The 27,768-nt window shown below is 40.0% G+C and overlaps 2 protein-coding genes and 1 long non-coding RNA gene across 6 annotated transcripts in view; 2 read left to right on the top strand and 1 right to left on the bottom strand.

Annotated features, from left to right (window-relative positions):
* Positions 1 to 26,507, bottom strand: part of ppp1r16b (protein phosphatase 1, regulatory subunit 16B) — a 161,710-nt gene extending 135,203 nt beyond the window's left edge. The window contains exon 1 of the mRNA XM_012876624.3: positions 26,400 to 26,507. The gene's annotated coding sequence lies outside the window, so the exon portion shown is untranslated. The remainder of the gene's footprint in view (positions 1 to 26,399) is intronic.
* LOC118567124 lies at positions 2,712 to 10,194 on the top strand. 4 transcript variants are annotated; one of them, XM_036151343.1, is made up of 5 exons: positions 4,344 to 4,433; positions 7,274 to 8,375; positions 8,483 to 8,638; positions 8,854 to 8,946; positions 9,132 to 10,193. In XM_036151343.1, the coding sequence occupies exons 2-5, from the start codon at positions 7,299 to 7,301 to the stop codon at positions 9,423 to 9,425; spliced, it is 1,620 nt and encodes a 539-aa protein (XP_036007236.1). In that variant the 5' UTR covers positions 4,344 to 4,433; positions 7,274 to 7,298; the 3' UTR covers positions 9,426 to 10,193. The 4 variants fall into 4 exon arrangements, with proteins under 4 accessions (XP_036007238.1, XP_036007236.1, XP_036007239.1 ...); XM_036151344.1 differs by lacking the exon at positions 4,344 to 4,433 and adding an exon at positions 7,085 to 7,157; XM_036151345.1 differs by lacking the exons at positions 4,344 to 4,433; positions 7,274 to 8,375 and adding an exon at positions 2,712 to 2,852 and having other exon boundaries at positions 9,132 to 10,194.
* LOC118567126 lies at positions 25,836 to 27,109 on the top strand. Its single transcript, XR_004933501.1, has 2 exons — positions 25,836 to 26,467; positions 26,565 to 27,109. It is a non-coding gene; the product is annotated as an uncharacterized LOC118567126 (long non-coding RNA).
* Positions 27,110 to 27,768: the final 659 nt, after the last annotated feature.

Below are 27,768 nucleotides of genomic sequence, written 5' to 3'. Positions count from 1 at the left end.
GTTTTTTCCATTCACCTTAATGCATGGCTGACAGGCAGCACCTCAAAAAGTCAATCCACATCGCATTTGGTTTGGGATATTTGTCACGAACCAAAAATGCAACTTAGATTCAGTCCTGGTAATGAGAACGTACTAAACAAACCAAAACAGCTTTGCATTTTGGGCTTTTGAGGGTTTAACAGCTCTGTCTTGAGGACAGATACAGGTGTCACCAGTCATTAACTCAAACAGGCTTCCAGAAACGCTTGGAAGAGGCACTGAAATAACAGCTCAAATTATCATATGCCTTCAGTAATGACCCATCTGCTGCATGAAGGAGGAACATAAATTTTTTTAGGTGGCAGAGTGATGAGAAAAGACCAATAAAATGTGTTAAAGCCTGCACACATAATACGGCTGCAGCCACTGAAGTGGGCGAGGCGTCTCCCATCAGGCTTTAATAGAGGATTCAGAGGGCCACAATTTCTAAATTCCTTCATCAAATGGATTTTATCTTCTCCATTCATTTAGACAAGTTGGAAATAAGGTGGTTTTAAGAAGACAAATACATTTAAAATCACATGGTCACAGTGAGGATAATACAACTGAAGGGTTGCCATAACTTATAAATATAACGAGCAGAAACGCTGACGAGTTTTACAGCAATAAAAATGTAAAGCTTCAGAAACCAAGGTCAGATAAAGATTGCTTTCAATTCAAAGTGAAAAAGCAAACGCAGTTTGAGGCACCTTAAGTTTTCAAAAAGCAAAAAAAGTGGACACCCTACAAACCCCCGTCAAGCCTATTTGGACATATAGATATCTAAGATATACAACACTTGAAAGAAATTAAAATAATGTAAATAAAAATTAAAAATAAACAATACCTCCTCTAAGTTTTTTGTAATTAAAAAAAATGCAATTTCTGGAATGAAAAACAATGAGGACACACCCAGATGTGTTCTTACTAAAATGGCAAAAAATAAATAAATAAATCACATCAGGTGCAAATAATTAGAATATCATTATTCAGAATTTTAAAGGAGATTTTCTGTGTGAAAATCTCATAATAATGGTAAAGCGTAAAGCAGGAAGAGTCTGGACCTGGCTATCTCACAATCCACCGCGGGATGTTGTCGAGTATCAGAGGGTGGAAAATGTGACATCTGTAAAGACCTGACCCAAAACTTAGCAGTAAAATCACCACGGACTGGCTGAGAATAAAGAAATGGAAACTCCTGTGCCGATTCAAAGTCCAGGCCTTGATCGCATTAAAATGCTTGAAATGGATAGAACATTCAAGAAACCCCTCAAACATCTCCCAGCTGAAAGGTGGGGAGCGGGCAACATTTCTTCAGACTGATGTCAGAGACCACATGGCTACAAGATGCGTCTCCCTGAGGTTATTTCAGCCAAAGGGAGGTAAAATGATCCATCAAAAGGTTACGGTGTCATAACTTCCTCCACAGCAAGAAACTGCATTTTTTATCATCTTTTGTGTAAAAATAAGGTTAATCCAAGTTCTTTCTGCAAAATGAATCACTTTCTTATGTTAAAAATACAACATTATACAAACAGTCAACATTTCTGATCAAAAAAATTTATATTTAATAGGGTTACTATTTTTTTTCATGTGACTGTATATGCAAATAGAGTGTATAGGTGGGTAGAATTAGTATAAGTATATATTTACCAGGAAAAAACTTCCAACGGATTAGTTTTAAACTCCTTTACAAATCCTTTGCAGATCTATTACAAATATGATTACATCTAAGTAATCTAAATATAGGCAATGGTATTCATGCACACTGAATTAATCGGGTCTAAATGGGTTAATCAATACACAGTATGTCAATATCATGTAAAGTGTTCAAGTTCTCCTGGGCAGCTTGTCGCTTAGCCGGTGTGACATTTATCGACCGCCGGTTAGATTTTCCGTCTCCTGCTACCTCAAACTGAATTTATGAGGCTGAGATGAGAATTATGTGGGAACATTTCCCCTTCTGTCTGAAATTCTTCTTCTTTCCCTGTTTTACATATTTGCAATGTTAAAGCTTAAGAAGGATCGAGCACATGTCTGACAATATTCTACATATGGCAGGACATAAAACAGCTAAGATACTGAGTTTTGAGGCTTGTATATTGATTATGTTAGATGCGTTGATGTGTATTAGAAGTCCTCAACATAAAGGATTTACATATCATGAAAAAAAATTCTAAAGATTTATTCTTTAATGATGTATCATACAAAACAAAGATGCGATTTAAAGAAAAGGAAAGTTGATCAGGATAAGTCTTTTTGGCTTGATGTGGAAGAAAAGGTAAGTGAAACAAAAAGCAGAACATAGACAAGCTCTAGCAAGCTCCGATAACCCATCTGCAAAGATACTTTTTTATGAAACAGTATTATCCTGCTCTCTTTACATCGATGCAGGCCGGTTTGAAGTCCTCTGCAGGTAAAGTCCAAACAACGGTAGTTAGTCACCATCAAATGTGAATGAGCATAACGTAGGAGTATTCAGTCTTTTTAAACACACTGAAAAAAGTGATTTTGGAGAGTGGTAAATATGATCTATACAAATCATATGAAATTTAACTTATTTTTTCAGTCAGCCAAGGAATTACAAAATAATGGGTAAATTCTACATATGCTACCCATTCGTTAACATTAAAAACCATTACATAGGAAAAAACAGTAAAATATACCCCCGAATCTTAAGTCCGGCGCTCCAACGTTGCGCATGCGTCATCCGCCAAGAAAAGGAAAGAAGAAGAAGAAGAAGAAGAAGAAGTTGCGCATGCGTCAGACCGCGTTTTTGAATGAGCGGGACAGGAAACTCTGCATCCTCTCTACCAACGAACCGTGAGCTGAAGGTAAGCTATTTGTGAATAATACCGCAAAGGCAAATTGTAATATTTGAAAAGATGAGATATTACACTTCACTTATATTCGATGTGCATCTGTGTAACATGCCATTACTTGAAATCAAAGTTTGAATCTGTCCCTGGCGCCACCATGGCTGTTAACTGTCTGGAGTTGCAATGAAATGTGTTCGCGGTGTGCTACAAGGTTAGCCAGCATGCATGACTGTTACCGTTGGTTTTAAGGTTATAGTCAACGCCAGTTTTTTGTAATATATTGAATGGGCTGATGTTTAGGCAACACATAGACTGTAGAGGGGATAGTTCAGCTTTTGCCGAGGGTGGTTAAAGTATAATGGTCATTAAGTATCTGCAGGTCTCTGCTCCCACATCACGCTGCACCGAGACACAGGCAGTTGTTGTTTACCCGTTAGCTCCGTTAGCTCCCTCAACATGGCTGCTAGAGTCGGTCTCCGCCGCGGTTTTTTTTTAGTTTTGCGCAGAGCGGGGGAGACGACAAGCGGAGCGGGGGGGGGGGGGGGGGGGGGGGCAAGGAGGAGGAACGGACCGACCCGCGGAGCGGGGGGGGGGAGACGACAAGTTTTGCGCGCAGGGGGGGGGGGGGGGGGTTTCCCTGCCATTCGAAAGCAACAACAAAAGTGTTAATGTGCAAATTAACATGCAAGCATGAGTTTTTTTTTTTTTTTTTTTTTTTTTTTGGAACGTTAGCGAGGCGGTAGCCTGAGTTTAGATAGCGCTGCGGGAAACCCTGTGAATATGACGTGTCGCACGTCTTTTCCGCTCAGTCGTCATGGAAACAGGACGCTCATCCAGCGTGAACTAGAGTGGAAACAAACATGTTGTAAAATGAAAACAAAGTACCACTGTATCCCGCCTTTATGTGTGTAAACACCCACTGTTGCTGTACCAAATCTTTTTTTAAGGAATTGTTTGTTCAAGTAAAACATTTTAGATCTATGAAGCTAATTCTATGAAGAATGAATATTAATAAATGCAATTGCATTGCCTTTATTTTAGTGAGGTAAGTACACAGTCAGTTATTTCTGCACAACAGACCCTTGTCAGACAGACCTCTCTGATCAGAGGAGCACAGAGAAATTTACCTTATGTTTAGTTTCTAGCTTAATTAAAGAGCCTCAGAGTAATTGTGATGTTAGATAAATAACTTGTAACTTGTTGGTTGTTAAAGGGAGAGTGGAGACTGAATTCCACATCATGGTTTAAAACAAAACCTGCATGATCAGAACCTTGGACCCGGTATCACAGCTCTCGTCTCGCGGCATCACAATTCTGGGCCCCGTAAAGCATAATCTCTTGTTTATGAGGTTGTTCATGAGGTTAACATGGAGATAATAATCTCTGAACTATACATTATCCCTTATATATTTCTTCTCCCAGGTACATGTCTGATCATTTCTTTTTCTCTTATTTCTGTTGCAGCCAGTATTTGCCCTCTCTTCAGTTCCTCTTGTCTGTCCTCCACAAGCAGGGACTCACTGATAGACCACTCTGCTTCCAGTTCTGGGGCTGACACACTCTCCCACATCCCCACACCCAGTGTATCCTTTACAGGTATGCAAGTTAGCTAAATAAAATAAATAACATTGACCTTAAAGGGGTAGTTACCTCAACCAAAGACCTCAGTTATTGGAAAATGAACTGGAAATGCAAGTTGTGCAACTTCACAACTTCAAAAAGATTAGACCTGCTGAAACACAGCAGGCTAATGCATGGGCATTTTGGTCGAGTCCACTCCATACCCTGCCTCTATGCAGATTGTCCTTGCAGCGTCAAGACATGGGGTGCATTAAGGACACATTTATCAAGGCATCATTTTCAGTCAACCCAGCCAGGCAACGTCCTTTCGTTCACATGCATAGTCTGTAATTCATGCTGTTTTGACAATGAGAGGCAATTTTTTGAACATCTTGGTGTCCATCTAAAAAAGTTTGAAACTGTGCCATGTGTTTTTGAGGGTTGTGATTATAAAGCCAACAAATATACAACGTTCCACAGCCACAAGAGTAGAAAACACAACCCACATTCATTGGAAGATTTCAAGATTGATGTTCTTCATCAACACCAAAACAACCCGGATGAAGAAAATGATTTTGTTGAGGATGAAAATGACTGTGGCTCAGTTCTTGAGGAGGATGAGGACTTAAACAAAATTATTACTAAGAGAGTGGGATTGCTCCTCATGAAAATGGAGAGCATTTTCAATGTTTCCAATTCATGCATTGATGAACTAGTAGAGGAATTTCATTTCCTTACAGCGTCTGCATCAGGTCCCGTCATTAAAGAGATAATTATGAGCACTTTGCGAAAACATGGCTGTACATTAGAAGACTCAGTGATATCAGAACTGGTCAAAGACCTTTGTCTTCTAAGCCCTGTCTGTGCTGCTTTACAAGTGGGTGGGCCTTTAAGCAGTCAGTTCAGGAGAGAGCAATTTAGAAAGGAACATCTCTCATCAACTGAACCAGTTGAGTACATACTTGATAGTAAAGAGAAAAAAACATTTCAGTATATACCAATCCTTCCATTGTTATCTCAACTTGTGGACAACAGACACATTCAAAATACAATATTACAAAACAAAAGGTCATCTGATGTCTCTTCTGGTTACAAATCATTTCATGATGGATCTTTACTAAGAGAAAACAGTTTTTTATGTGAAGATGAACTTAAAATCCCGCTCATCCTTTATATAGATGATTTTGAGATATGCAACCCTCTGGGAACATCGCGCAAGAAGCATAAAGTCACAGCTGTGTACTGTGTGTTTGCAGACATACCTACCACATTGAGATCTCCACTGACTTCAATTTACTTAACCATTTTGTGCAAGGCAAATGATGTCAACCAGTATGGCTACGCAAAGGTTTTGGACCCACTGCTCAAAGATTTGAAGTCCTTTGAAGATAATGGTATTTTTGTTTCAAGTCTGGGCAAAGTGGTCAAGGGCACTGTACTTGCTGTTGTCGCTGACAATCTTGGCGCTCATTCAATAGGTGGGTTTGTTGAATGCTTTTCAGCTTCACATTTCTGTCGCTTTTGCATTGGAGAACGGTCAGAGATCCAGAAGCATGAAGTAGGAGAAGGACTATTTCCTCTACGTACTAAGTCTAACTATGCCATGCACGTCAAAGCAGCACTGTCTAATCCTGCAGAAGCTCACCACAGTGGTGTTAAAAGACAGTGTCCCATCACAGACAGACTCAGTCACTTTCATGCTACATCAGGTTATCCCCCTGATGCTTTGCATGATTTGCTGGAAGGGATTGTACCTGTGGAAATATCACTCTGTCTTGATGTGTTAATCAGGAAGAAATACATCTCTCTTCAGGATCTTAACCATTTCATCCTTTGCTTTCCTTACAAATGGAGTGACAAAACAAACTGCCCACAACCCATTGCCCCAAATTTCAAGTCACGAAAAAGTGTAGGAGGTAACGCACATGAAAACTGGTGTTTGTTGAGATTGATACCACTCATGATTGGTGACAAAGTCCCAGAAGATGAGCCTGCTTGGGAGGTTTTGATGACCCTGAAAGATGTTGTTGAGCTTGTCATGGCTCCTCTCCACACAGCTGAGACAATAGGATACATGCAGAGTAAGATTTCAGAACACCGTTACAGATATTTCGAAGTGTTCCCAGACGAGAAAATGAGACCAAAGCATCACTTTCTTGAGCATTATCCTTTGCTTACAACTGTTTACGGGCCACTTGTACATTTCTGGACTATGCGGTTTGAAGCCAAACATCGATTCTTTAAAAGGATCGTTAGGCAGACTGGATGTTTTAGAAACATTCTCATGACAATGGCAAGAAAACACCAGTCGATGATTGCGTATCATGCCCACAACTGCAACAACCAAAGGCCAGCACTGACAGTGTCACAAAAGACCCAAGTGGTAGTCGATGTTCTAAAAGACAGCATTAAGGAGTCCTTTGCAATGAAGTTCCCTGGGGAAGAGTTTGTGAACATGACAAATAAAGCAACCATTTTAGGCACAGTCTACAACATTGGCATGATCCTGCCATTTGGCTCAACAGGAGGCCTACCTGACTTTGGAGAAATCCAGCAAATAATAATTTTGCACAACACTCCTGTCTTTGTTCTGAAGTTGCTTAGTGGCTGGTACTGTGAACACCTGAGGAGTTTCAAAGTAGAGCCCACAGGAGAGACAGAAATCCTTAAACATTCTGAATTTAAAGATACATACCCCTTGGCTGCATACAATACAGCAGATGGCCGTATGGTGTCCCTTAAACACTTCATTGCATTAGAGTAAGTGTAATGGGTTGATTATTTCTGTTATGTGTTGTTTTATCAGTGTTATCATACAACATGTTATATCAAACTATTAACCTGTCTCAACTTCTTTTCTTTCTCTGTCTCTACAGCTGAGGAAGCACACACCAAACAGCAATGGCAGTCCAGTTAAGAGTCATTTTACAAGAACACAGCATTAAGAAGTTGACACTTCCAACAGGAATTCCCAATACAGTAGACGATCTTGTTTCCATAATTACTGAAACTTTCCAATTGCATGGGGAATATGGACTACTATACCAAGACAAAGACTTTGACAATCAGTTTTTCAGTGTCACCTCAACTGCTGACTTGTATGACAAGGCCACTGTTAAAATGATCCTAAAAGAGCCTAACATCACCCTTGACCTACACCCAATATTTGAATCAGGACCATCATCTACATTGAGCTCTTTGAGTTCTGTGAGCACCCATCCTGCAAGTACTCCTGAAACAAATATCTGCCCTGAAGATCATGATGCATCCTCACAGGTGTCCGACTCCACATCGTCAGGTTCCAGCGACACCATTATTCTGCCTGATTCATGTCGCCTTGCTGCATGGCCAGTGCCATTTCAAGTACCTGAGTTTTCCAGAGACATACAACTAATCCTTGCAGAGGCAAACAACTCATATCATGCCACTGGAAGACACTTCACGGATGCCAGCGTTAAATCAGCAATAATGCAAGACCTTGCAAAAGTAATTTTTTCGTACACTGCTTACCCAACGAATCAGCAGATCCTTTCAGTGGCTGAAGCCTTGGTTTCCAAGTTTCCATGTCTTAGGGAACCAGGATCATTTGCAGGCTTATATGGCTGGCAGCAGCGCATAAAATACAAGATGCACAATTACCGGGCCAAGCTAAGATCTCGAAAATATTCTTACCCGGAAATTGAAATCAACACCTTAAGAAGGAAGCATCCAGCTGATGCAGTGCCATCAAAAAATGTAAAAAAGCCCAAAAAAGCAGAGGTTAATTACCTCCCTCCGCACCCTACTGGTGAAAGCCAAGAGACACTGGAGAAAGAGAGGCTTGAATTAACTTGTGAAATAACAAAGAAAAACAATGCAAAGATAATTGCAGATAAAATGAATAAAACTTTCTCTAGCCGAAGAGTTGAAGTAGTCAGCCTAAGCCCCTCTGTGATTGTGTTTAAAGAAAGGTGGCCAGCGTTATTCACTGAAGCTCAGGTGAGAATGTATTTATAATTTTTCCTTCCCATCAAGAAAAATGTATGTGATTACTATGAGATCTGGTCTGTCATTTAAAATTTTATTTTTGTCCTTTTATTTCCTAGATCAAGGAAGAGTTCAGACGTATCACAACAGTTTCTTTGGAGGAGACGTTCATGCTAAAGCTTGATGAGTACACACCAGGTCTTCTGCAGCTTATGCGTGCTAAAGGAGGGGCTGCTGGTTCCAAGATGCACCCTCTGTTGGACACTATAAATGACGTATGTTATTTTACTTTTTTTCACAAATATGTTATTATTGATATAAGTGAATTAAAAGTGAATTAATTTGTAAAGAATTGCTTTGTTGTGCACAAAGTTGAGCTCCTTACCAACCTAAACTACCCTTTGGTTTTTAAACAATTCGGTCTTAGTGTATGCAATTCTCTCCCCACTCTCCACTAACAGTCTTTTCACTAAATTGTATCTCCCTACAGACACAGAGCATTGAGAAAAAAAGGGATGCAGTTGTCTGCTGCCTCATTAACTACCTTGGTGAAAGACAAGAAGATCTTTTCCATGACTGCCAGGTATGTCATTGATAACAGATGATTGATTAACTCAAGGGATCCTCCTCTCCTTTCCCCTTTCTCCCCTTTTATCTTCTGATCACTCCCCTCTGCTCTCCTTTAGATAAGTTGAAATGTATTGAAACAGCATCTGCAATAAAATTCAAAATGTGTATTTTTTTTGTTTCTTTCTTTTTAACATGTAGGGATGTGAGGACTACACAGACAAAACAATGAAGGTGATCGTGATGCACAACATCATGGCTGAGGAGGATCCATCAGATGTGTCGATTGTGATTGAGGGAAACCAAGTGATGGAAGGATGTGGAAGCCGAACAAAGGCATGTGTACTGCTGATGGGACTGATATATGCCCTCAACCTTGACTATCCAAAGCAGCTGAAGAACACATTTGAAGCTTTTCAAAAACTCTTTTTGGAACTTGATGGGGAGAAACTACTGAAGAAGGTCCACAGCCTCAAAAACAAGCTCATGCAATAGACATACATTTCCCTCTTGTTCCAAGAGGATCTTTTGTCTGGACAGAGAGTTTTAATGGAGTATAGTTTTATATTTTTGTTCTCTTCCGTCCTCTGCTCCACACACAGACACAGAAATATATGTACAGATGGATACATAGGTATGTTGCAGCCTCTCTCAGCCCACTCCATTGTTCTCTGATTTCTCCACATTGACAGAAATGGAAAAGCAATAGAAACTGGCCAGTCTGGTTAATACCTCTGAGTGAATCCTAAAGAATTTTGAACTCACCCTCTTTCCCTCCCCATTTGTTTTTTTATTTTATTCTCATCCTGTCTCTGAGAGTGAGAGCAAGCGCAGAAACTAAAGAATGTTGATTTTCTGATCTGTCTTTATCTGTCTTTATCCAGATGTTTGATACTGTACCAATTATCCAGAAAGAACATTTGAAGCCATTAGCTTAGTGTGTTATAAAACTGGTTTATTCATTGAAATGTTGTGTGATGCTGTGTACTGCACTTACTTCATTTTTTGATAATTTAGTGTATTATTGCTGCATATAAACAGGGCAGTTCAGTTATTTGTTGTGTATTAATACACCTGCAGATCTGCAGATTTGCTCAGTCACTGTTGTGTGAGGCTGAAGAAACACAAGTAAGAGATTACAGGAAAATCTTCATGTAATTGGACACCTTCATGTAATAACACAGGTTCATTATTTGAAATATTGTGTGACACTGTTGTGCTGCAGTTTATTCTGTGTTTTTGATGACTTTATGCATTAAAAACAACGAGAAGGTGTATGATCTGAATGTCTTTTTTGGGGTACATCTTACCTTCTCTGAATAAGTAATGGTTATTAACTGATTTTAATTAACTTTTATTTGTAATTGTCAGGTATTACCTACTAGCAAACAAGACATAGTTTTACCTAATTTAAATGAGTAAGTAGCTGTTGAATATATACATAAATATGAGGTAAATTTTAAACAATTTCTTTAAGTATTTCATATATTTTTTGTTCAGTTATTTTATACTCAATATATGGAATTGAATCTACCCCAAAAGAGTCAATGCAAATTGTTACCTCACATTTATTGGGTAAATTCTATAGGTTACTTTTTTCAGTGCAGACCTGGGCAAGACAGATAACAATAAGCTAACAGAAACCATTACTCAACAAACAGACAAGGAATTACTTGACTGTCAAATAAGACATTGCTCTCTTTCCTGTGCTTTGGCCAATAACAAATAAATCCAATCAGTCAAAATTGAGTTATATTAAAAATGATAAGCCGTGGTACCATAGTTATACGTTCTTTATTTCTGAGAGGTAGTAAACAAACTGTGGAAATATAAAATAAATTGCAGTTATTGGCAAACACAGAGCAAGAAAAGGACTTTTCACTTCCAAAGTCCGGCAAATGCAATGTTATTTAAGGTTTAAGTAAATCAAGAGTATAAAAAATATACTCTCTTTTTCTGTGATAGGGATGAAATGTGCATTCCCGCCGCACATCTGAACCGCTACGAATATTCACACCCAGGGGACACAAACAACCATGCCAGGGAAAGGATTTTTAAATGAGCTTTTAAATCTTGCAGTTTGAGATGTAAACATTAAATCTTGTCGTTGAAGCACAGAAAATGGGATATTTAAATCATTTTTAAAACAAAATAATACAGAAACTGCACATGACACAGAGAATAAACTTCATATCCAATCATCCTTGCTTTCCATTGTACACGCATTGTAAATCTTAGCTCTGTAAAGCTCTATTAACTATTGTTGTCATCTTTGAACACAAAGATTAAGACAACAATAAAATTTTGAAGCGAAAAAGTAAATTTTTACAAGAAAAATTGAAAAACTATTTTCATCTCACCAAATTCCAGGTGACATAACCCTAACCCCATCAGTTCTCTGACATTAAATATCTAGAGCATGAAGAATTTGGTACCAGTAATCACTCTCAGGACAGACTGATTCCTTCAAAGGATAAAAACACCCAAAGATAAGCCCAGCAGCTTGAAATATGTGGTCGGGTTCAGCCATGAATCTTCAGACCTCCAAACTGGGGGGACAAAACAGCAAAGGGCACAACAGAGAAAAGCCAGTTCCTCGGGTCAAAAACATAGCAGCTCTCCTACAGCTTTCTCTTATGGACAGTAATACTGAAAGAAGTCAGGTGGTTCAAGAAAAAGAGAGAAAGAAGCCATCAGGGTCAGGAAAACCAACACAATACAGAAGAGGTGGCCTCCATTTCCTTTAAAGCTTTGCAGCTTTTACTCTCCTCCTCAGGTGGCTTCATTAGCCTTCACAATCTTAAATCATGTCGCCAACAAGTCACACGTGGGCATCATTAGGAAGCATCACACAGGTGACAACGACCTGTAGACCATGCTATCATGAATGGATTAGTAGCTGATGTGAACTTGGCAGCCCAATTAGTTGTGATTGTCCTCAAAATGGTTTAAAAACCTGAAACTCCATCTCAAAACAATCCATCACACGAACTGAACAACATTTTTGAGGTAAACAAGTCTTTGCTGCATCCTATAAGCACTTTAGATTATCTTGTCCAATTGCTCATGGAAAAAAATATCTCAGCACAAAAGCACTTTTGGAGGGGAAAAAATTATTAAGTCAGTAAAAAAGGTTTTCAAATAGCAGAGGAATAAAGGGGAAAAAATACATGCCTTTTTGTTAGTTGTGGTTGGGTTTTGTATCAAATTATAGGCATTATTTCAGCTTTTTCACTAGATGCAAGTAAACCTTTAGACCAGATCTGGGTGGTTTTCAACGTGGTGAGCCTAAGCTGGTGACTGGGTCCGGTTACACAAAAATTAATAAATGCAACATCCCTAATTGCTACAGGATCGCCAGGACAACAATCTTTTAGTTTGGAAGGTGTTACAGAGGGAAGAAGATCCAAAAGTCTTCCAAAATAAAGTCACTTAAAGTACAGAAATTTAAGAATGCATTTAGAAAGAATTTTATTATTTTGTTTTAAAGACTTGTCTATGGTTTGTTTAAGCTGAGAGAGAAATACATTTTCAACAGATAACAGGAAGGAGTGTCTCAAAGTAGCTCCGTGTCTTGATACATATGGGGTTCTGAAATGTCGGCAGCCTATTGGCAGTCACAGGAGTTAAGGTAAGGATCTGCATGCACTTGAAAGCAAGAACATCACTGTTTTTTGTAATGTTAGACGAGCTAAATGTGCTAACCAGTAATATGAAAACGCTAAAGATACTTGAAAATGTCAACTCGGTAATCATTTGTTTTTGTTTTAAAAAATTAATAAACCTGAGACTGCTTTCTCTGGTGATTGGTTTCACATATTTAGCTTCAGCTCCTTATAGAAATCTTTAATATGCGTAAACTATGTGATTGTGTTGTTTTTCCCATGCAACTTGGTGTACTTTTAGATTTGATACATAAAAAATAAATTAAAAACCTTCAATCTATCTTCAATTTCCTCTTTATTTTTTGCTAATTCTGTGGGTAAATATGCTAATTCATACAGTTATCTGTGGCAGTTATGTGAACGTAATATTCTTATACTACGGTCACTTATATTCATTACTTGCATGTTATCACATATGATAGTGTTAGAAAAAAAATATTAAGAGGACTATGAAAACAATTCTGATGCTGTCAATATTTGTTCATACAAAGAAACTGTGTGATAAGCAAATAGGAACTCTCTAAAGCTTTCCAGGTCTATATGTCCTTACATGTTGCATATCATCATATATGAAGTTGAAGAGTTGAAGAGTCTCAAAATTTGGAGATGGACCAATAAAGGATGACTACTTTAAAGACTAGGCTTTCCTTTTGGACAAAGCTTATAGTTAGAGTGTCTTATGTTACCCTGGGTTATCTCTGTAGTTATATGAGATGACATCAAGGTCTGTTTCTCTCACTCTGCTGAGTTCTCCTACTGTTCTCCAGTTTTGCATTGCTTGTCGTCATTTCAGCTTTTAACTTTTTGCTCTCTCTCTTTTTTCTTCATGGTAGGTACACCTGGTCTGGCTTTCTGTTAGCTGTGACATCATCCAGGGGAGACAGATCATCCGCTACTACCATATAATGTAGAACAGATTACTGGATCAATGTGTGCTTCTGTGCTTCCTTTGTCTCTCTTGTTGTGTCTCTGCTCTGTCTTCTCTAACCCCCAGTCGGTCGAGGCAGATGACCGTTCAGACTGAGCCTGGTTCTGCTGGAGGTTTTCCTCCCTGTTAAAGGGGAGTTTTCTTCTCCACTGTCACTTTGTGCATGCTCAGTATAAGGGATTGCTGCAAAGCCATGGACAATGCAGACAACTGTCCCTGTGGCTCTAAGCTCTTTTAGGAGGAGTGAATGCTGCTTGTCAATACTTTGATACAATCTAATGGGTTTCCTTAGATTGGAAACTTTTTGACCAATCTGTCTGGATGATTTGATTGAATTTGACTTTGGAAAGTGCCTTGAGATGATATGTATCATGAATTGGCGCTATATAAATAAAATTGAATTGAATTATTGGTCCATGATTACTGTATTATATGTTAAAAAAATTACAATCAGACAAAACCGGAATCAGCCTGAAAATGCGTGATCAGTGCATCACTTTCAGCTGCCTCACATGATTTATTTAAACAGCTGTGCCTAAAACACAACTGAGAGACTGTCTTAGCAACTTAAGTCCTCAGATCTGGACCTGGCTCTGTGTATCCCTGCTTTAGAGTCCATTAGGCCAACTCTGAGGGAATATAATTTACCTGCTCTCTGTTTTGACAGATAGTTGCCGTGGCCTGGCCAAAAACCGGATAATTATTCGTCTCCCGCAGCTCTGGCACACGTAGGCTCCAATTGCTTATGGTTGTCTGTCTTCTTTGCTTTGTGGTGGCTCCTTTTATTTTTTGGTACTTTTATTTCATCTTCCCCCGCATGTCTATTGCTGTTTGTTGCATCAGCAGAACAGCATGCATGTCTGTGGGGGTTTACAAAGGAAAAGACAAAGGTTTAAAGCTTTTAAAGTGACAGCCAGAGCGTCCAGATTTGAACAGTTCCCGGGAAGACATCCTACTGATCTTCTGTCCCCTTAATTGGACACAGTTTTAGGTGTGAGCAGGAAGAACTGGACCAGTGCAGAGTCTCCGGACACCAGCAGAGGAGCATGTGGTAAGGCCTGCTGCGCTGTTCCGATCCTGGGTGGGGCTATGTGCCAATCTGCTTCAGACCAACCAGCGAGTCGTGTTTATGTTGGACAAATGTGTTTATTTTTTCAAAGGGTTTGACCACAACACGCCTTGGCCCAGAGGTTCCAGGCTCTTCCCGTGCAGCATCCCATCAAGTCGCCCGAGGAACGCGGACAATGTTTTTATCTCATTTCATGTTTCCCATTTTCTTCTGAAAAGATACTGCTAATCTTTTTCCCCTCTTGTAGCCACCATTCCCTCAGTGTGCATGGAGATCTCTCCCAGCGTTGAGTCATTTCTCCGCCTAATGACGGTTTTGAGTTCTCGGCTGCGTCCCAGTCAGACTAAACAAGGCTTAAACGCAGTCAGCCTGCAGTAAGTGTCACTTTTAATCCACTGCGAAACCAAGAAGGCTGCACACTCATTCCTCCACTGTCCCGGTGTCTGCAGGCATGAACGGAGCAGGAGTAGGAGCCATGCGAGCCAATTTCTCATTTCGCTTCTCAGAAAAACAAAGATGCAGTTGTTACTTTCGAAAGAAGCAAGAGCCGAAACAAAGCATGAGATTCTACTGTGGATTTCCACAGTCTGTTCTTCCCGTCTGCCGAGTCTGATTCTACTAAATGAGCAAAATCTGACTGAGCTCAGAGTTTGGACTTTCATTGTACCCTTTTATTTCAGTTTATAGATCCTTATTGTAATATATCAGATTGTCTGTTTCTATAATTTTAGTCTATAATTCCCAGGAGAGACATACAGAAGGCAGGAGTCACAAGTGGTCTTACAATAATGATGATGTTGGCAGCAGGCTGTTTAGCTCCTTTGGGGTGGAAGCTTTGATATCTGTTGATCGGACTGGGCTCAGTTAGGTTTTGAGGTCAGGGTCAATGTCTTTTGGCTCTCAGTCTTGCCTCTGCCCACTTCTGAACATTGTTTGCAGTGCGCGTTGTGGGAGGCTGCAGCCATCTGAGACTGCAACTACCACAAGTACCGTGTTTGAGCTGCAACAAAAGCCCCATTTTGACCTGAATACCAACTGATTTCAATCCCACAAAGTTTTTCTAAAGGAAATGAAACATGGGTTTTGTATGGTTTATCTATCTTACAAAAGAACAAGGGCACCACAAAAGAGCAGTAATGCCACAGTTAAAAGGAACAGGACCACCTCAGGTGTGTTTATATACATTATTTAAAAGGTGCTAATCTTCCGACAAGAATAAAGTATGAAAATAAGCACAGCTAGTTGGCTGATTCCAGCAAAAAACATTTAATTAATGAGTGTCCTTTCACAAACATATTTCTAATATTAAAAAGTTATCTGTTGTTACATGTCAATTTCTGTCTCAATGCATTTGTGATGCATTAAGACATTTTCTGACATCTGACATCTAATGCAGCCAAAAACTACTCCTTTTTCAACAAAAATATTATGTAAAAGGATGCAACTAATATGACGTTAAGGCGTGGTCTGTTGTTTTGTAGAGCTTCGACCTATCGATTCCAACTTAAGCAAATTCCTGTTCTTATTATTGCTGTTTTTATTATTGTCCATTAGGAACAGAGGCAATGTTACATTGCATGCATGTAAGCAGTCACTCTAAAACAGGGTTTTCTCTTTTACAACAAGACAGGGATCACAGAAATTACCTTTCAAACCGTAATTAGAATTTTATATTTGCGGTGAAAGTCAATAACATGGACAGCTTTATTAAAATATCCATCTCCATGTGTATGCCCTAAAGAATGGAGACGCCTTAATGCTGAGATTTCTGAAAGGTTGCCAACATTTACAAATCCAGCATGTTGTATGATAGCTGCTCAAAAAGATCGTTAAGCAGAGAAGGTTTACTGTATTGCATTCAGCCTTCCTGTTATCTGCTCCCTCTTGCTCTTTCACAGCTTTAATGAACCGCAGACATAAATCTGTATTCACTAAAAAAAATGGTTCCTCCTAAATTACTTCTGACACATTCTGCAGCCGATTCCAGTCACCAGTTGATTTCTCTGTGCATCTATTTTTATTCGGGTGCACTTTGGTCCAGAGTTACTTTCTATGGATAGCCCACCATATTTGTCCAGATGTGAACGTTTTCCCCAAACTTTGCTCACAAAAAGTACTGTCAAACAAAAAGGGTAAGAGACTTCTCATATGTATGATCTGCTGACATAGATGAGATCTGAAGAGGTTTAAAATCTCACCCACTGTCTGCTTCAGGTCATTCTCTCTCGTTCTCTATATATTTTCCATACTTTTGCATTCGTCTCGTGTGTACAGACCAACATGCTGATAGCTTGCCGTCTCACCTGCTGAACATACCGGGCATATTCTGATCATATCACCACAATGGTGTTGTAACTTCATGACTCTGTCCAGATGGTTTGGTCTGCTCTCAAAAATGTGCCGTGAAAGTAAACCAAAACAACCAAAGGAGTAAAGTTGTCATAATTCCTTGCCCAACCAAACCAATGGATGACTGAAAATATCAACAAAAAGAAAGATTATACACTTATGTCTCCTTAATTTATTAAAAGTAGATACTGCCACCAATCAGTGCTATTCACATATCAGGGCCAATGTAAATAAGGGATTCTGCATGTGTAACATTAATACTAAAAAATTGTTGTGTATGACTCTGAACTGGCATCAAAACACTTTCATAATTAATTATTAAGCAGATATGCCAGAATCATAAATTTAGAGAGACAACATAAGGGCTTCTTTGCAAGATGGTTCTGAAATGTGACCACAAAGATGAGCTCCTCTTTAGCCTGCTCAGCCTTTTATAAGTTAAACACTTGAGCCTGCCATTCCTGCGATGATGCACACTTGCATAAACGGAGCCACAATGGCTACATCCACACGGAGCCGAATACTGTATCTGCACAGAAAAGTTTATTATTATAAGGGAAAAGTGTTTGTGCACCACCCCGACTTCACACCTACTAATGAAGCCTGGCTAGTAGTACCCACCCCCCGCCCTTCTTAGTGATACAGACCAGTAACAGCAGAGGGTCAGATGCAAATTCAACCCCTCCATTTCTCATGAGTCATTAACATACACAAACACCTCTAGATGCTAGCTTTAAGTTGTTTATTAGGAGGGGTTATGGTGTCAATGAACGTTACCTTTAAGGTATTCCAACAGCAGCCCAATGGTGTCACTCTTATTTAAAGCTGTTGACATGGATTTTTACAGAGGTCCTTCATATGGGACAAAAATAAAATGGACCAAATTTGTGTGGGACTGCACTGTAGAAATAACATTTCTGTATTTATAGTCTGCCTGCATAGTTTTTTGTTGTTGTTTTTTTTCTCCAGATAAAATCAGAAACCTCCACGTAGCAGGAAGCACATATTTGTAGACACTGACACACGAAAAGACACATTTGCTTTAAAAACGAAACGTTCACATAAAATTTGTTCCCAGTCATTAAATCGGAAAGGATTCCAGACTAAAAACAAGCTCTGAGAAGCAACAGTTGTCAAAGACTAGCACACTGCACCACAGCAGAACATTCATGGTTTACTGTGTGCATTTGTGAGGTGTGCAGGGGAAAAGTAACCATTGAGCAAAGCTTAAAAAAAATAGGGCAAAGGGCTAACGTGCAGAAGCATCTTTGCTCAAACATAAGAGTGAATAAGGTCTACAGAAAAGTAGCACCACGAGAGCGCAAACCACAAAAAGCCTCTCACACACACACACACACACACACAAACACACTGCAATGGCAGCTTCGGCACAGCCAGGCACCATAGCGTGTGGCCAGTTTTCTACCACTGCGTGCATGGTGCAGACGGTGAGGCAAGACAGAGCAAAGCTGACATTAAAGGGACCATCTCTATCAAAAAGCACCCACAGACGCACAACACGTTCAGTCCTGGCTGAATTTTGCCTTTGAAGCTCAACAGCTGTGTTCATCTAAGATAAGAGACATTCTGCCCATCAGGAGAACAGAATAAGAGCCTGAGCCTTAATGCCCACTGACTTATAAACTATACCAAAAAAAAAACAGCTGCAATACAATGCTTTAAAAAGTTTTCTTGTGTATTTATCATAAAAATATCTCTAACAAGACAACAAAAACTCAGACTTTTTTTTTTATGCAAACTAGGATTCATGGACCAACACCAAGCTAGAGCAGAGAGACTTTCTGTTCTCTACACAATGTGAGGAAAAAACTTTTTCAATCCCCCCTCGGTCAAACACCTTCCTGAACAAAGACTGCAAGCCACAATCTCCATGAAGTCACTTCCTCTTCACTGCCTCGCTTCGCTGACTCCCACTGGTGGCTCACTCTCTGCAGCAGATGCTTGAACACAAAAGCATGCAATGAGCTCTACACACGGTGCCAGGTCAGAAAAAAAAAAATGCAACACCACTTAGATGCACCGAGGACACCGATTATGCATGAAAATAAGTTGAGGTTTCCCTTTTGTCATACTTGAAGCCCGACCAAGTGCTGAACGGATGCCGGTATGCAAAAAAAAGAGAGGTTGATATGGAGCTGATACACACTTTTCTAAGAAAACACCGGCATGCTGAGGGTATGCTGAGGTTGTGATTTAACAGGTTCCTGCACGCGATGCTACAGCCCCTAAATGTCCTATGTCTGCATATTTAGAAAATAAAAGGCAACAGCAAACAATGGGTTCATGACGCAGGAGTTTGCTTTATAGTGTATAAAGCAGATGGTGAGAAGAGACTGACTGACTGAGTACAAATCAATCTACTCGGGACGTTGACGTCTAGCTGGAAGTCAAAGCTAACCACCAATTAGAGACAAGTGTCAGACTCTTCTCTTCTCAGCTGAGCAGCTCCGGGAGTGCAGCAGACCACAGAAAGTCTCTCGAGGCACATTTAAGGCCTTTTAGAGACTCACTGTATGGGTGTCTTTGCTGTAGGAAAGCTAACAGCTCTATTACTGTTACATATATATAGATATAACAGCAGAACATACAAGGACCGAACAATCTGAGGACTGAATTCCTAAAGGACACATTAGAGTTTTGATTCTATTCAGGCTAAAAGCTTTTTTAGGTTTAAATGATGCTGAGCGCTTGATGAGATCAAGACAAGTCTTACGATGTTTTGAAGTAAAGTTTGTCCACCTAATGAGCACAACCAGCTTGTGTGGAGCAAAGGTACTTTACATGTCATCTCAGCAACCAATGATATAAAAAGTACACATGTACCAGCTAAAAAAAGAAAAAAAAACATTTTCGTGACACAAAATCAAAACCTTTTCCAATTTCAATATTACACAGAGCTTATGTATATATAAAGGTGAAGGAACAAAGGTCCTTCACCTTTAGATTTAGGTAAAGCCTTCTGTCTGCTTGGGATCACAAATCTACCATCAATTAAAGAGTCGGATTAGCATGAAGCAAAAATCAGCGGTCCTAATAGGGTATTCACATTTGTTGATCTTATTCTTTAGCTAAAGCCATGGCTTGCATAGAGGTTACAAGGGATTTAATAGGTACTGTTAAACAAAGGTATCAGGGAGGAGAAAGGTTATTATTTAAGCAGCTGAAACCAGATGTTTACATGTACTATATACACTGCACTGCATTACCTTTTTTTTCCCCGTCATTGTCCGACTAAATCATCAGACTAAAATGTTCCTCTTTTAGGTCAATAAGGATTATCAGAATCAATTATATTTGCTAAGTGAGAGAATAATGAACAAAATACTTTTTCTACAATTTTGTTTTCAAAAGTAAACTGTAATTCTTTAGTCAAATTATTTTGTAAAAAATAAAATTGCCATTTAAGTTGTATGACTTGAGACCATTTTGCACCGGCTCCATTTGTCCCGGAGCAGGGTCGATCAGAGTGTTTGGTTCAAAAAATGTGTTCACAACCCCTGATCGAACCACTATAGAAGACACAGCAGCAGGAGAAAGCTCTGCCAAAGAACAGTCCACCAGATCAGTGCAGCACAAACATCCAACAAACATATAAAAATAATTTTTCTGCGGTTTTGCGCTTTAAAGTCCTTATTGTTGACTTATCGTCATTCTCACCATGCCTGAGGCAAAAACTTCCCCATAAAGCCCTAAACTTTAACTCCTTGAGGCAAACTTTGGAGCAGATCAGATAGTCACGTCTCTTCTCTCTGTTTTTCACAGATTTCTTTAAAGTGTTAATGTCACACAGTAATGCTTAAGCAGAGTGCACAACACTGACGGCTGGAAGTGGGGCTAAAGCCACCCCCAGGAGGCATTCACCAACCCTCGGGCCTTACCGGGTTTGTTGAAAACCAACACGAATGAAATAGAGAACAGCTTGGCTGAGCAGAACCAAGCAGGCGAATTAGAGTAGAGCTGCTGGAAAGTGGTCTCATGTTGAAACACATTCAGTATCTTTACATAAACTTCTCCCAAAAGGTTTGCTGGCTATTTTCAGCACTGTCCACAACTTTTTTTATTGGACTGGACAAAAACAGTCACTTTGTTGCTCTTAAGCCACTTAAATCACCAATATGATGGCATGCTAAAAGTCATTGTACATTTGGAAAACCCATATATGCCCAATATTTAATTTTCTGGCTGATACCCTCAGACCCTGCCTTAACATTTAAAGATAATGTGCTTTCCTCATGACATCATCTGTTTTGTGAAGCGTACCCGTTCCTCCTCCTGCCTCCACCATATTTCAAATACGGATCGGTGCTTTCAGCCTCGCCTGCTTCCCACTTCCTACGGTGTAACAATGATTTCAGAGCAAAAGACGTGTGTGCAGAAATGCAGGTCCCTGAATACTTTTTTTTTTCTGTGTGTTGGTTTTGGAGTAATAGCATCTTGCTCTCTGAGTGGCCTTTCAGCTCATGTTGGCGCAGAGCTTGAATCAAAGTGAAAATGAAACTGTCAGCCAGGATCTTCGCAAGGTCTTTTACTTTTATTATGGGGTTGATACATTTCCCACCAAAAATATCATCATCTCTGGGGAATAAACAGAACCAGTCGCTGTCCTGAACAGTGTGATCACAGGACATTCCCATGACCAGGTGAAAGGGGCTGCTTTGACCATCTACGTATTAATAGTTAAGTTTGTGCCTCATTGCCGTCTCTAATAAGATTGCTGATCGACTATAAATTTTTTTAAATAGCAAGCAAATATAATGATTGCAGGCACTGATTACAAAATACTCATTTAGCAATGTGAGGTCATAGAAATGATTTTGCAATCCATACTAAGACACAAATGTTTGTGCACTTGTTTTTTTACTTCTTTTACCAGCCCCTTTAACATTCAGTCATATTCAAACTGTTCAAAGACAGGCCGATGTCTTTTGCCGTGTCTCCGGGGCTACTTCTGTTTCAATATTTTATAAGCTACAGCCAAATCACCATGTTGGAATAATTAAACATCAGTTAGGCTACAAAACTACAGAGAATATATTACGGAGGCAGCTTATCAGTGAAGAGGGAGTAGTGAAGGAGAGCACTGGGGCTCCTCAGAGATCAGAGGCTGCTCACTCAGACACTCAGAGGAATCTAATTCTGCCATTACAAAATTGTTTAGAAAGACTAATGATTTACTGCTTTAAATATCACTGCAACCGCCGCGCGCAGTCTGGAGGAGTGCCCGAGTCAAATAATCTGTGTAATAAAAAACATATTGAGATCGTATTTCAATGTTAGTTAAACAAACAAAAACATCATAAATAGCTATGCTGAATGCATTTGGGAAAGACTGGCTTAGACTAAGAGAGAGAAAGTCACCATCATCACAGTCTCAATCTCCATTTTTTTTTTTTTTTTTTTTTTTTACACAGGCATGCATTCATTTTGTGAGTGTTGCCACAACCCCCAATACCACAGGAGGCTATTTAAAACTGTCCCCGAGTTAAAAACCCAACGCATTCTTACAAAATGTAAATTCCTGAGGATTTGTGATACTCTATTTTAACCTAAAATCAGTGCTTACATGATGGCTAAATTAGTTATCTGTGGACTTCTGCAAAAAATAAATATACAGGCACGCCAAAAAAGTAAAACAAACCAACAACACAAATTGTTTGATATTGTTAGTTCCCTGATTAACAATTACTAATAGATATAAATATGTTCAGATAAATAAAGTGGATTCTGATTTATTAGAGGTTACCTGTGGTGTCTCACAAGGCTTTATGCTAGGCCCAAAACTGTTTATATTGTACATAAGTGATATATTTAGCATATCTAATGGTCTAATGCTCTCTTTATTTGGGGATGACATACTATATTGCTTTGGTGAACATTTAAAACAGCATCCAGGCGGGAATGAAAAGGGAACTAACAGCTTTAAAGAAAGTGTGTGAATGAGTTAAACTTAATCATCCATCCATCGTCTTCCATGTATCAGAGAACAGGTCGTGGGGGTAACAGGTCCAGCACATTCTGAGGGATTCCAAGCTTTTCCAGAGCCAGATGGGATATCTAGTCCCTCCAGTGAGTTCTGGGTCTTCCTCAGGGTCTCCTCCCAGTGAGACGTTACAGGAAAACCCTAAACGGGAGCCGATCCTGATCAGATGCCAAAATCATATCAACTAACTCCTTTTGATGGGAAGAACCAGCAGCCCCCCCCCCCCCCCCCCAAATAGCAGAGCTCTTCACCCCATCATTAAGGCCACCATCTGGAGGAAGCTCATTTTTAAATCCTGGTGGCGCCAGGAAAGGAATCTGGTGAAAAAGCTTTATCATACAAATCTTCACGATACATCGGCGGGGCGACATTTTGGGCCGATATTTACGACTTTTTTTTCTTCTTGTATTAGCATCGACTAATACAAGCATGCATTCGCCGATCCATTAGCGCTTTAAACAGCGGACCTTGAGGTCATGTGAAGCACATGCATTGCCACTCCCTCCCTCTCTGAGTCATCAAAACGGACATAGTTTTTACTTTGTCTTTTGCTCTGCCACTGAAATCAGCATGTAAATATTGTTGTTGTTGTTTTTTTTTTTTAAATGATGGTCGAGCCGCTTACGGTTAGTATAGGACACCTCGCTGTCTAAAAACCCAGCCGGCCAGTAGCCACCGCTGCGTAAGTGCGCATTGCCATGGAGAATCATATATGCGCATGAAAACAATTACCAACCACTACGCGTACAGCGTCTAACTTTACGTATAATAATCCACACACTGCAGTGTTGGTGAGTGTTTTATGTTCTTCTCCCCCCTGAACTAAAGAAACAATTTTCCTGCTGTGCCATGTTAATTAAGTGCGAGCAAAGCGCTGCCGTAAGAGTCGTGATGCGGGGTTGTTGTTTTTTTTTTCGGTCTGCCTTTGAAATGGCGGTCTGAAGCTGATTGTTAATATTAGATTGTTTAAACATAAGTCTTGAGGCCTCTGTAACATTTGTTACCACTGTGTCATTTTTATTATGTAAATAGAGGTGAAAAAATAAATAGCTCCAAGAATCAGCAGCTCATATCGGATATTGGGGAGACTAATGTCAAAATAATCAAGTATCGGCATCGACCTTAAAAAACCTGCATCGGTCGATCTCTAGCTGCAACCACTGAATACAAGAGGAACCGAAAAGACGCAAACATACAAAAGAAAATTTGTAATAGGGATAGGTCGATTAAAAATAAGGTCAGTCTTATGAATAATTAATGCAACCAAATTTAAACTAACTAGCTAACCTCCTTTACACAGGACAAGAAATGTTTCAAATTTAACTTGTACTTCTGTCCATACAGTCCTCAAGCAAAAATGTCAAATAGATTATTGTCACCATTCCAATTAGAGGTTATTATAGTAATGTCATAAATCCAAAGAATATTTGCCATACGGCATATAAAACCGTACGACTAGAGCTTGAAAACAAAAAGCACACATTTGACAGATTGAAAAAGGTATGTTTGCATGCATCACTGCCAATCACCAATGTCACACACTAGCTCATTAAATATGCTAGCTGTGCATCTCTCGAAAATGAGCCAACAGCTGGCGCAGATGCTAAGAGAAGTCACAAAGAGAGCAACGAGAACAGGTAAACACTTCAAAGATTTAAAAGGCCATCACAGCCAGGAAAGCATCCCACCTGTCTTAACTAACAAGGAGAACAAGAAGCCGAGGATATTTTGTGAATCCAGGTGAGGGAACTGAACTAGAAACAGCAGTTGTTGCACACTTCTGACTGCTTAAAAGCCCAGAAGAACAACATGCAGGGGGCGTGGCGGCGAAGCAGAGGTAGAGCACCCGACGCCACCCATGTTTGGAGGCCTCAGTCCTCAACACGGCCATCCACGGTTTGCCGGTTCGAGTCCCAGCCCATGGACCTTTGCTGCATGTCTTCTTCCTCTCACTCAACCCAATTTCTTGTCAGCTTACTGTCAAATAAAGGCCACTGGTGCCAAAAGAGAAAAGGAACATGCAGCAGCACGGCAATGATTGTATTGCCACTTCTGAAAATGCTGCCCTGTTTCATACAGTTTGAATAGATTAAAAAAAAAACAAGATTTAAAGTTATTTACAAATAAATTAATTAATTCAAACATTGCCTGCTTTAACTGTTTTCTATAGCCGGTAACCTTCATATCAGGGATTAAGGTATTGGTCACAATCGATATAGTGTGTAGCTGCAATTATGACCAATCCTGATTATCTTTTAAAGGAACACACAACAAAGTTAACAAATCATACAGTAGCTACAGTAGTAGTGGATACAGTATCTAGGTCACTACATTTCAAGTGCCACATAAACAGGCTGTGCAATCCCAGAATGTATTTGACCAGTTGGATCGTCTTTCTGGGAGAAAAGTTCAATCCCAGTCTAAAAAAAATACAGATAAGTAATTTAACTAACTAAAATAATTAACAGACCCAGATGACAATGTGTAGTGGCAATATTATGATGATTGAAATGAAAGAAAAAAACTGAGGGAATTGTGGGTTTACTGCAACCAGGATCTTCATCACAACAAAACTGCATGCTTTCCTAAACAATCATTCTCAGATTTTGATTTAACTCAAAAAGAAAAGTACATCAGTGTAGATAAAGTTAGTTTAGACATAATATAGTCTTAGTTGGAATTGGATAAATCGATTTTTGTATTTCAGCTTTAACTATCAGGGGCGACCAGGGGAGGATTGCTCAATAGTGCATCTTGCACTTAAAGCAGCTTTTAGGTATGGCTTTTGTAAAGTTTAATATAAAAAAAAAAGGTCACGTGACCATAGGGGGCAAAAAAAAAAAAAATAGGAAGGCTTAACTTCAAGCATAATGTAATTACGTCCACATTGCTACATTCCCCATTCAAAAGTTTACCACAACGCACAGCTCCCTCCTGTCAACGATCAGAGGTTTCTAAACAAAACAAACAAAACGTCCAGCTGACGGCGTCTTTAAAAGTGATCGATCCGAGCGGCTCCAAAACACTTCACAGCGTTCGTGCGTCCCGGCGATCCCCCAGCATCAGAGAACCGGAGCTGTACGGCGGCGCGGCGGCACCATGGAGGAGCAGGAGGAGGAGGAGATGTTAGAGCCGCTCTGCTAATCTCCGACCGAGCCGCTGAGCGTAACAGGCAGCGGAAGCGGCGCTTTTCTCCGGCTTAACTACAGGTTGATAAAACCGCTCGGCGATCCACGCAGCGCCACAAAGTCAGCTATCCGAAACTGTTTCCAACACGCCGGACATGCCTCCCTCTCCAAGCCTGTCTTCCTCCAGCGACAATGGGGAGGGGGAGAGAAAGAAAAACCCACACTGCTTCTTCCCTCAGTTACAACCGGTCCGGAGCTCACCCCACATGAAAAAAAAAAAAATGAAGAAGAAAGAAAAAAAAAAAGCATGTTTGAATTTCTGGACTCACCTCAGTCCGGGACAAGAGGATCGCATTGGAGAGGGACGCGCAGAGACAGGACGCTGGTATCCAACAGGGTAAAAAAAACTTAGAGAAGACACGGCATTGCTGGCAGGAAAAAGCTCAGCCTGAGTAAATGTGTGTCTCTATATGTGTGTGTGTGTGTGTCTGCAGGGTCTCTGCCTCTCCTCGCTTCAAGTCACTCCTAGGGGGCGGGGCCGAGAGGGAGGAGGAGGAGGAGACCCAGGAGCGGCTGCAGCTACACGGGACAGGAGCGCGCCTAGAGGGGATTATCACCAGAGAACCCCGGCAAGAAGAATGGACACAAAGAATTTCCTTTCTCAACCCAAATGCATCTAGGGGGTTAAGAAACTACTATGATCACAAAAATGCGTTCATACTAACAATGAACCCCCCCCCCCCCACCTCGCTTTTTTTATTAACTTTAGACCAGGGATGGCTTAATTTTTACAAAATGCCACAGGCACGTTTTCACTAAGATATCCGGAAAAGTTTCACCCACCTGGAACGTTTTTAGTGAATGTTTTGGGCCTGCAGTCGGTGCTGACCGCAGCTTTCACAGCGCTGGTTTGTCTGGGAAAGAGGCTGCTCTTTTTTTGCCCTAATCTTGTGATTTTCTTTTCCCAGCATTTGCACTGAAACTTAAAGTCAGATTGAGTTTGTGAAATTCACAGATATTTGATAAAAAAAAAAAAAAAGACAGAGAGATGTATCTCAAATGAGTACTTATTTGCAGCATCACCTTGTTTCTTGGAAACCTTGGCTCATGGTTGCTTTTATCGGTGCCTCAGTAAATAAGAACCCAAAAATATTACTTTGACTCATACTCTTTCTTTATCCACAGATGGCTGTAAACAGAAACAGGTGATTTTTATCTCTATTGCAGTTTAAGTTAACATAAAATGTGAGCTGAAGAAAGTTGAAGAAAACTGACACACCGAGCACGCTCCCATCACAAAGCTTCTTACAAACGTTTTGGGTAAGTGAAAAATACTACTTTAGTACACAGAGGGTCTGAAAGCAGCAGCGTGTACATTTTGACCCAAGTATTAGCTTCATTTTAGGTTTATTAAATAGTTTTTCAGGTAAATACACAGCACTTGGCACATATCGATGCTCCGTGCAGGCTGCCCTCCTCAAAAACTTGCTTATGTAACTTGAGAGTGTCGGCTCCGTCACTGAATGGGTCATGTGAACTAGAACATCGCTCTACAGGGGTCAGTGTGGCCTTGTCTTCACAAGTCACTAGATTACTTCGTGATCTGCTTTTCCACAGTGGTCTGCTATCAGATTCCAAAGCATGGAGGGAGACTGTTTAATTTTGCAACACTGCAGTGTTGCCAGTGGCCTTCATGGG

Source organism: Fundulus heteroclitus, chromosome 20 (genome assembly GCF_011125445.2).
Source record: "Fundulus heteroclitus isolate FHET01 chromosome 20, MU-UCD_Fhet_4.1, whole genome shotgun sequence".
NCBI classification, from domain to species: Eukaryota; Metazoa; Chordata; class Actinopteri; order Cyprinodontiformes; family Fundulidae; genus Fundulus; species Fundulus heteroclitus.
Note: the sequence above shows the minus strand (reverse complement) of the source record. Positions and strands in the feature narration are given on the sequence as shown.

Excerpts from the sequence above, each read along its gene's own strand:
- LOC118567124 (XM_036151343.1), top strand. The coding sequence starts at position 7,299 with ATGGCAGTCCAGTTAAGAGTCATTTTACAAGAACACAGCATTAAGAAG. Across the intron at positions 8,376-8,482 it reads CGTTATTCACTGAAGCTCAG|ATCAAGGAAGAGTTCAGACG; the intron begins GTGAGAATGTAT and ends TTTATTTCCTAG. Across the intron at positions 8,639-8,853 it reads TGTTGGACACTATAAATGAC|ACACAGAGCATTGAGAAAAA; the intron begins GTATGTTATTTT and ends ATCTCCCTACAG.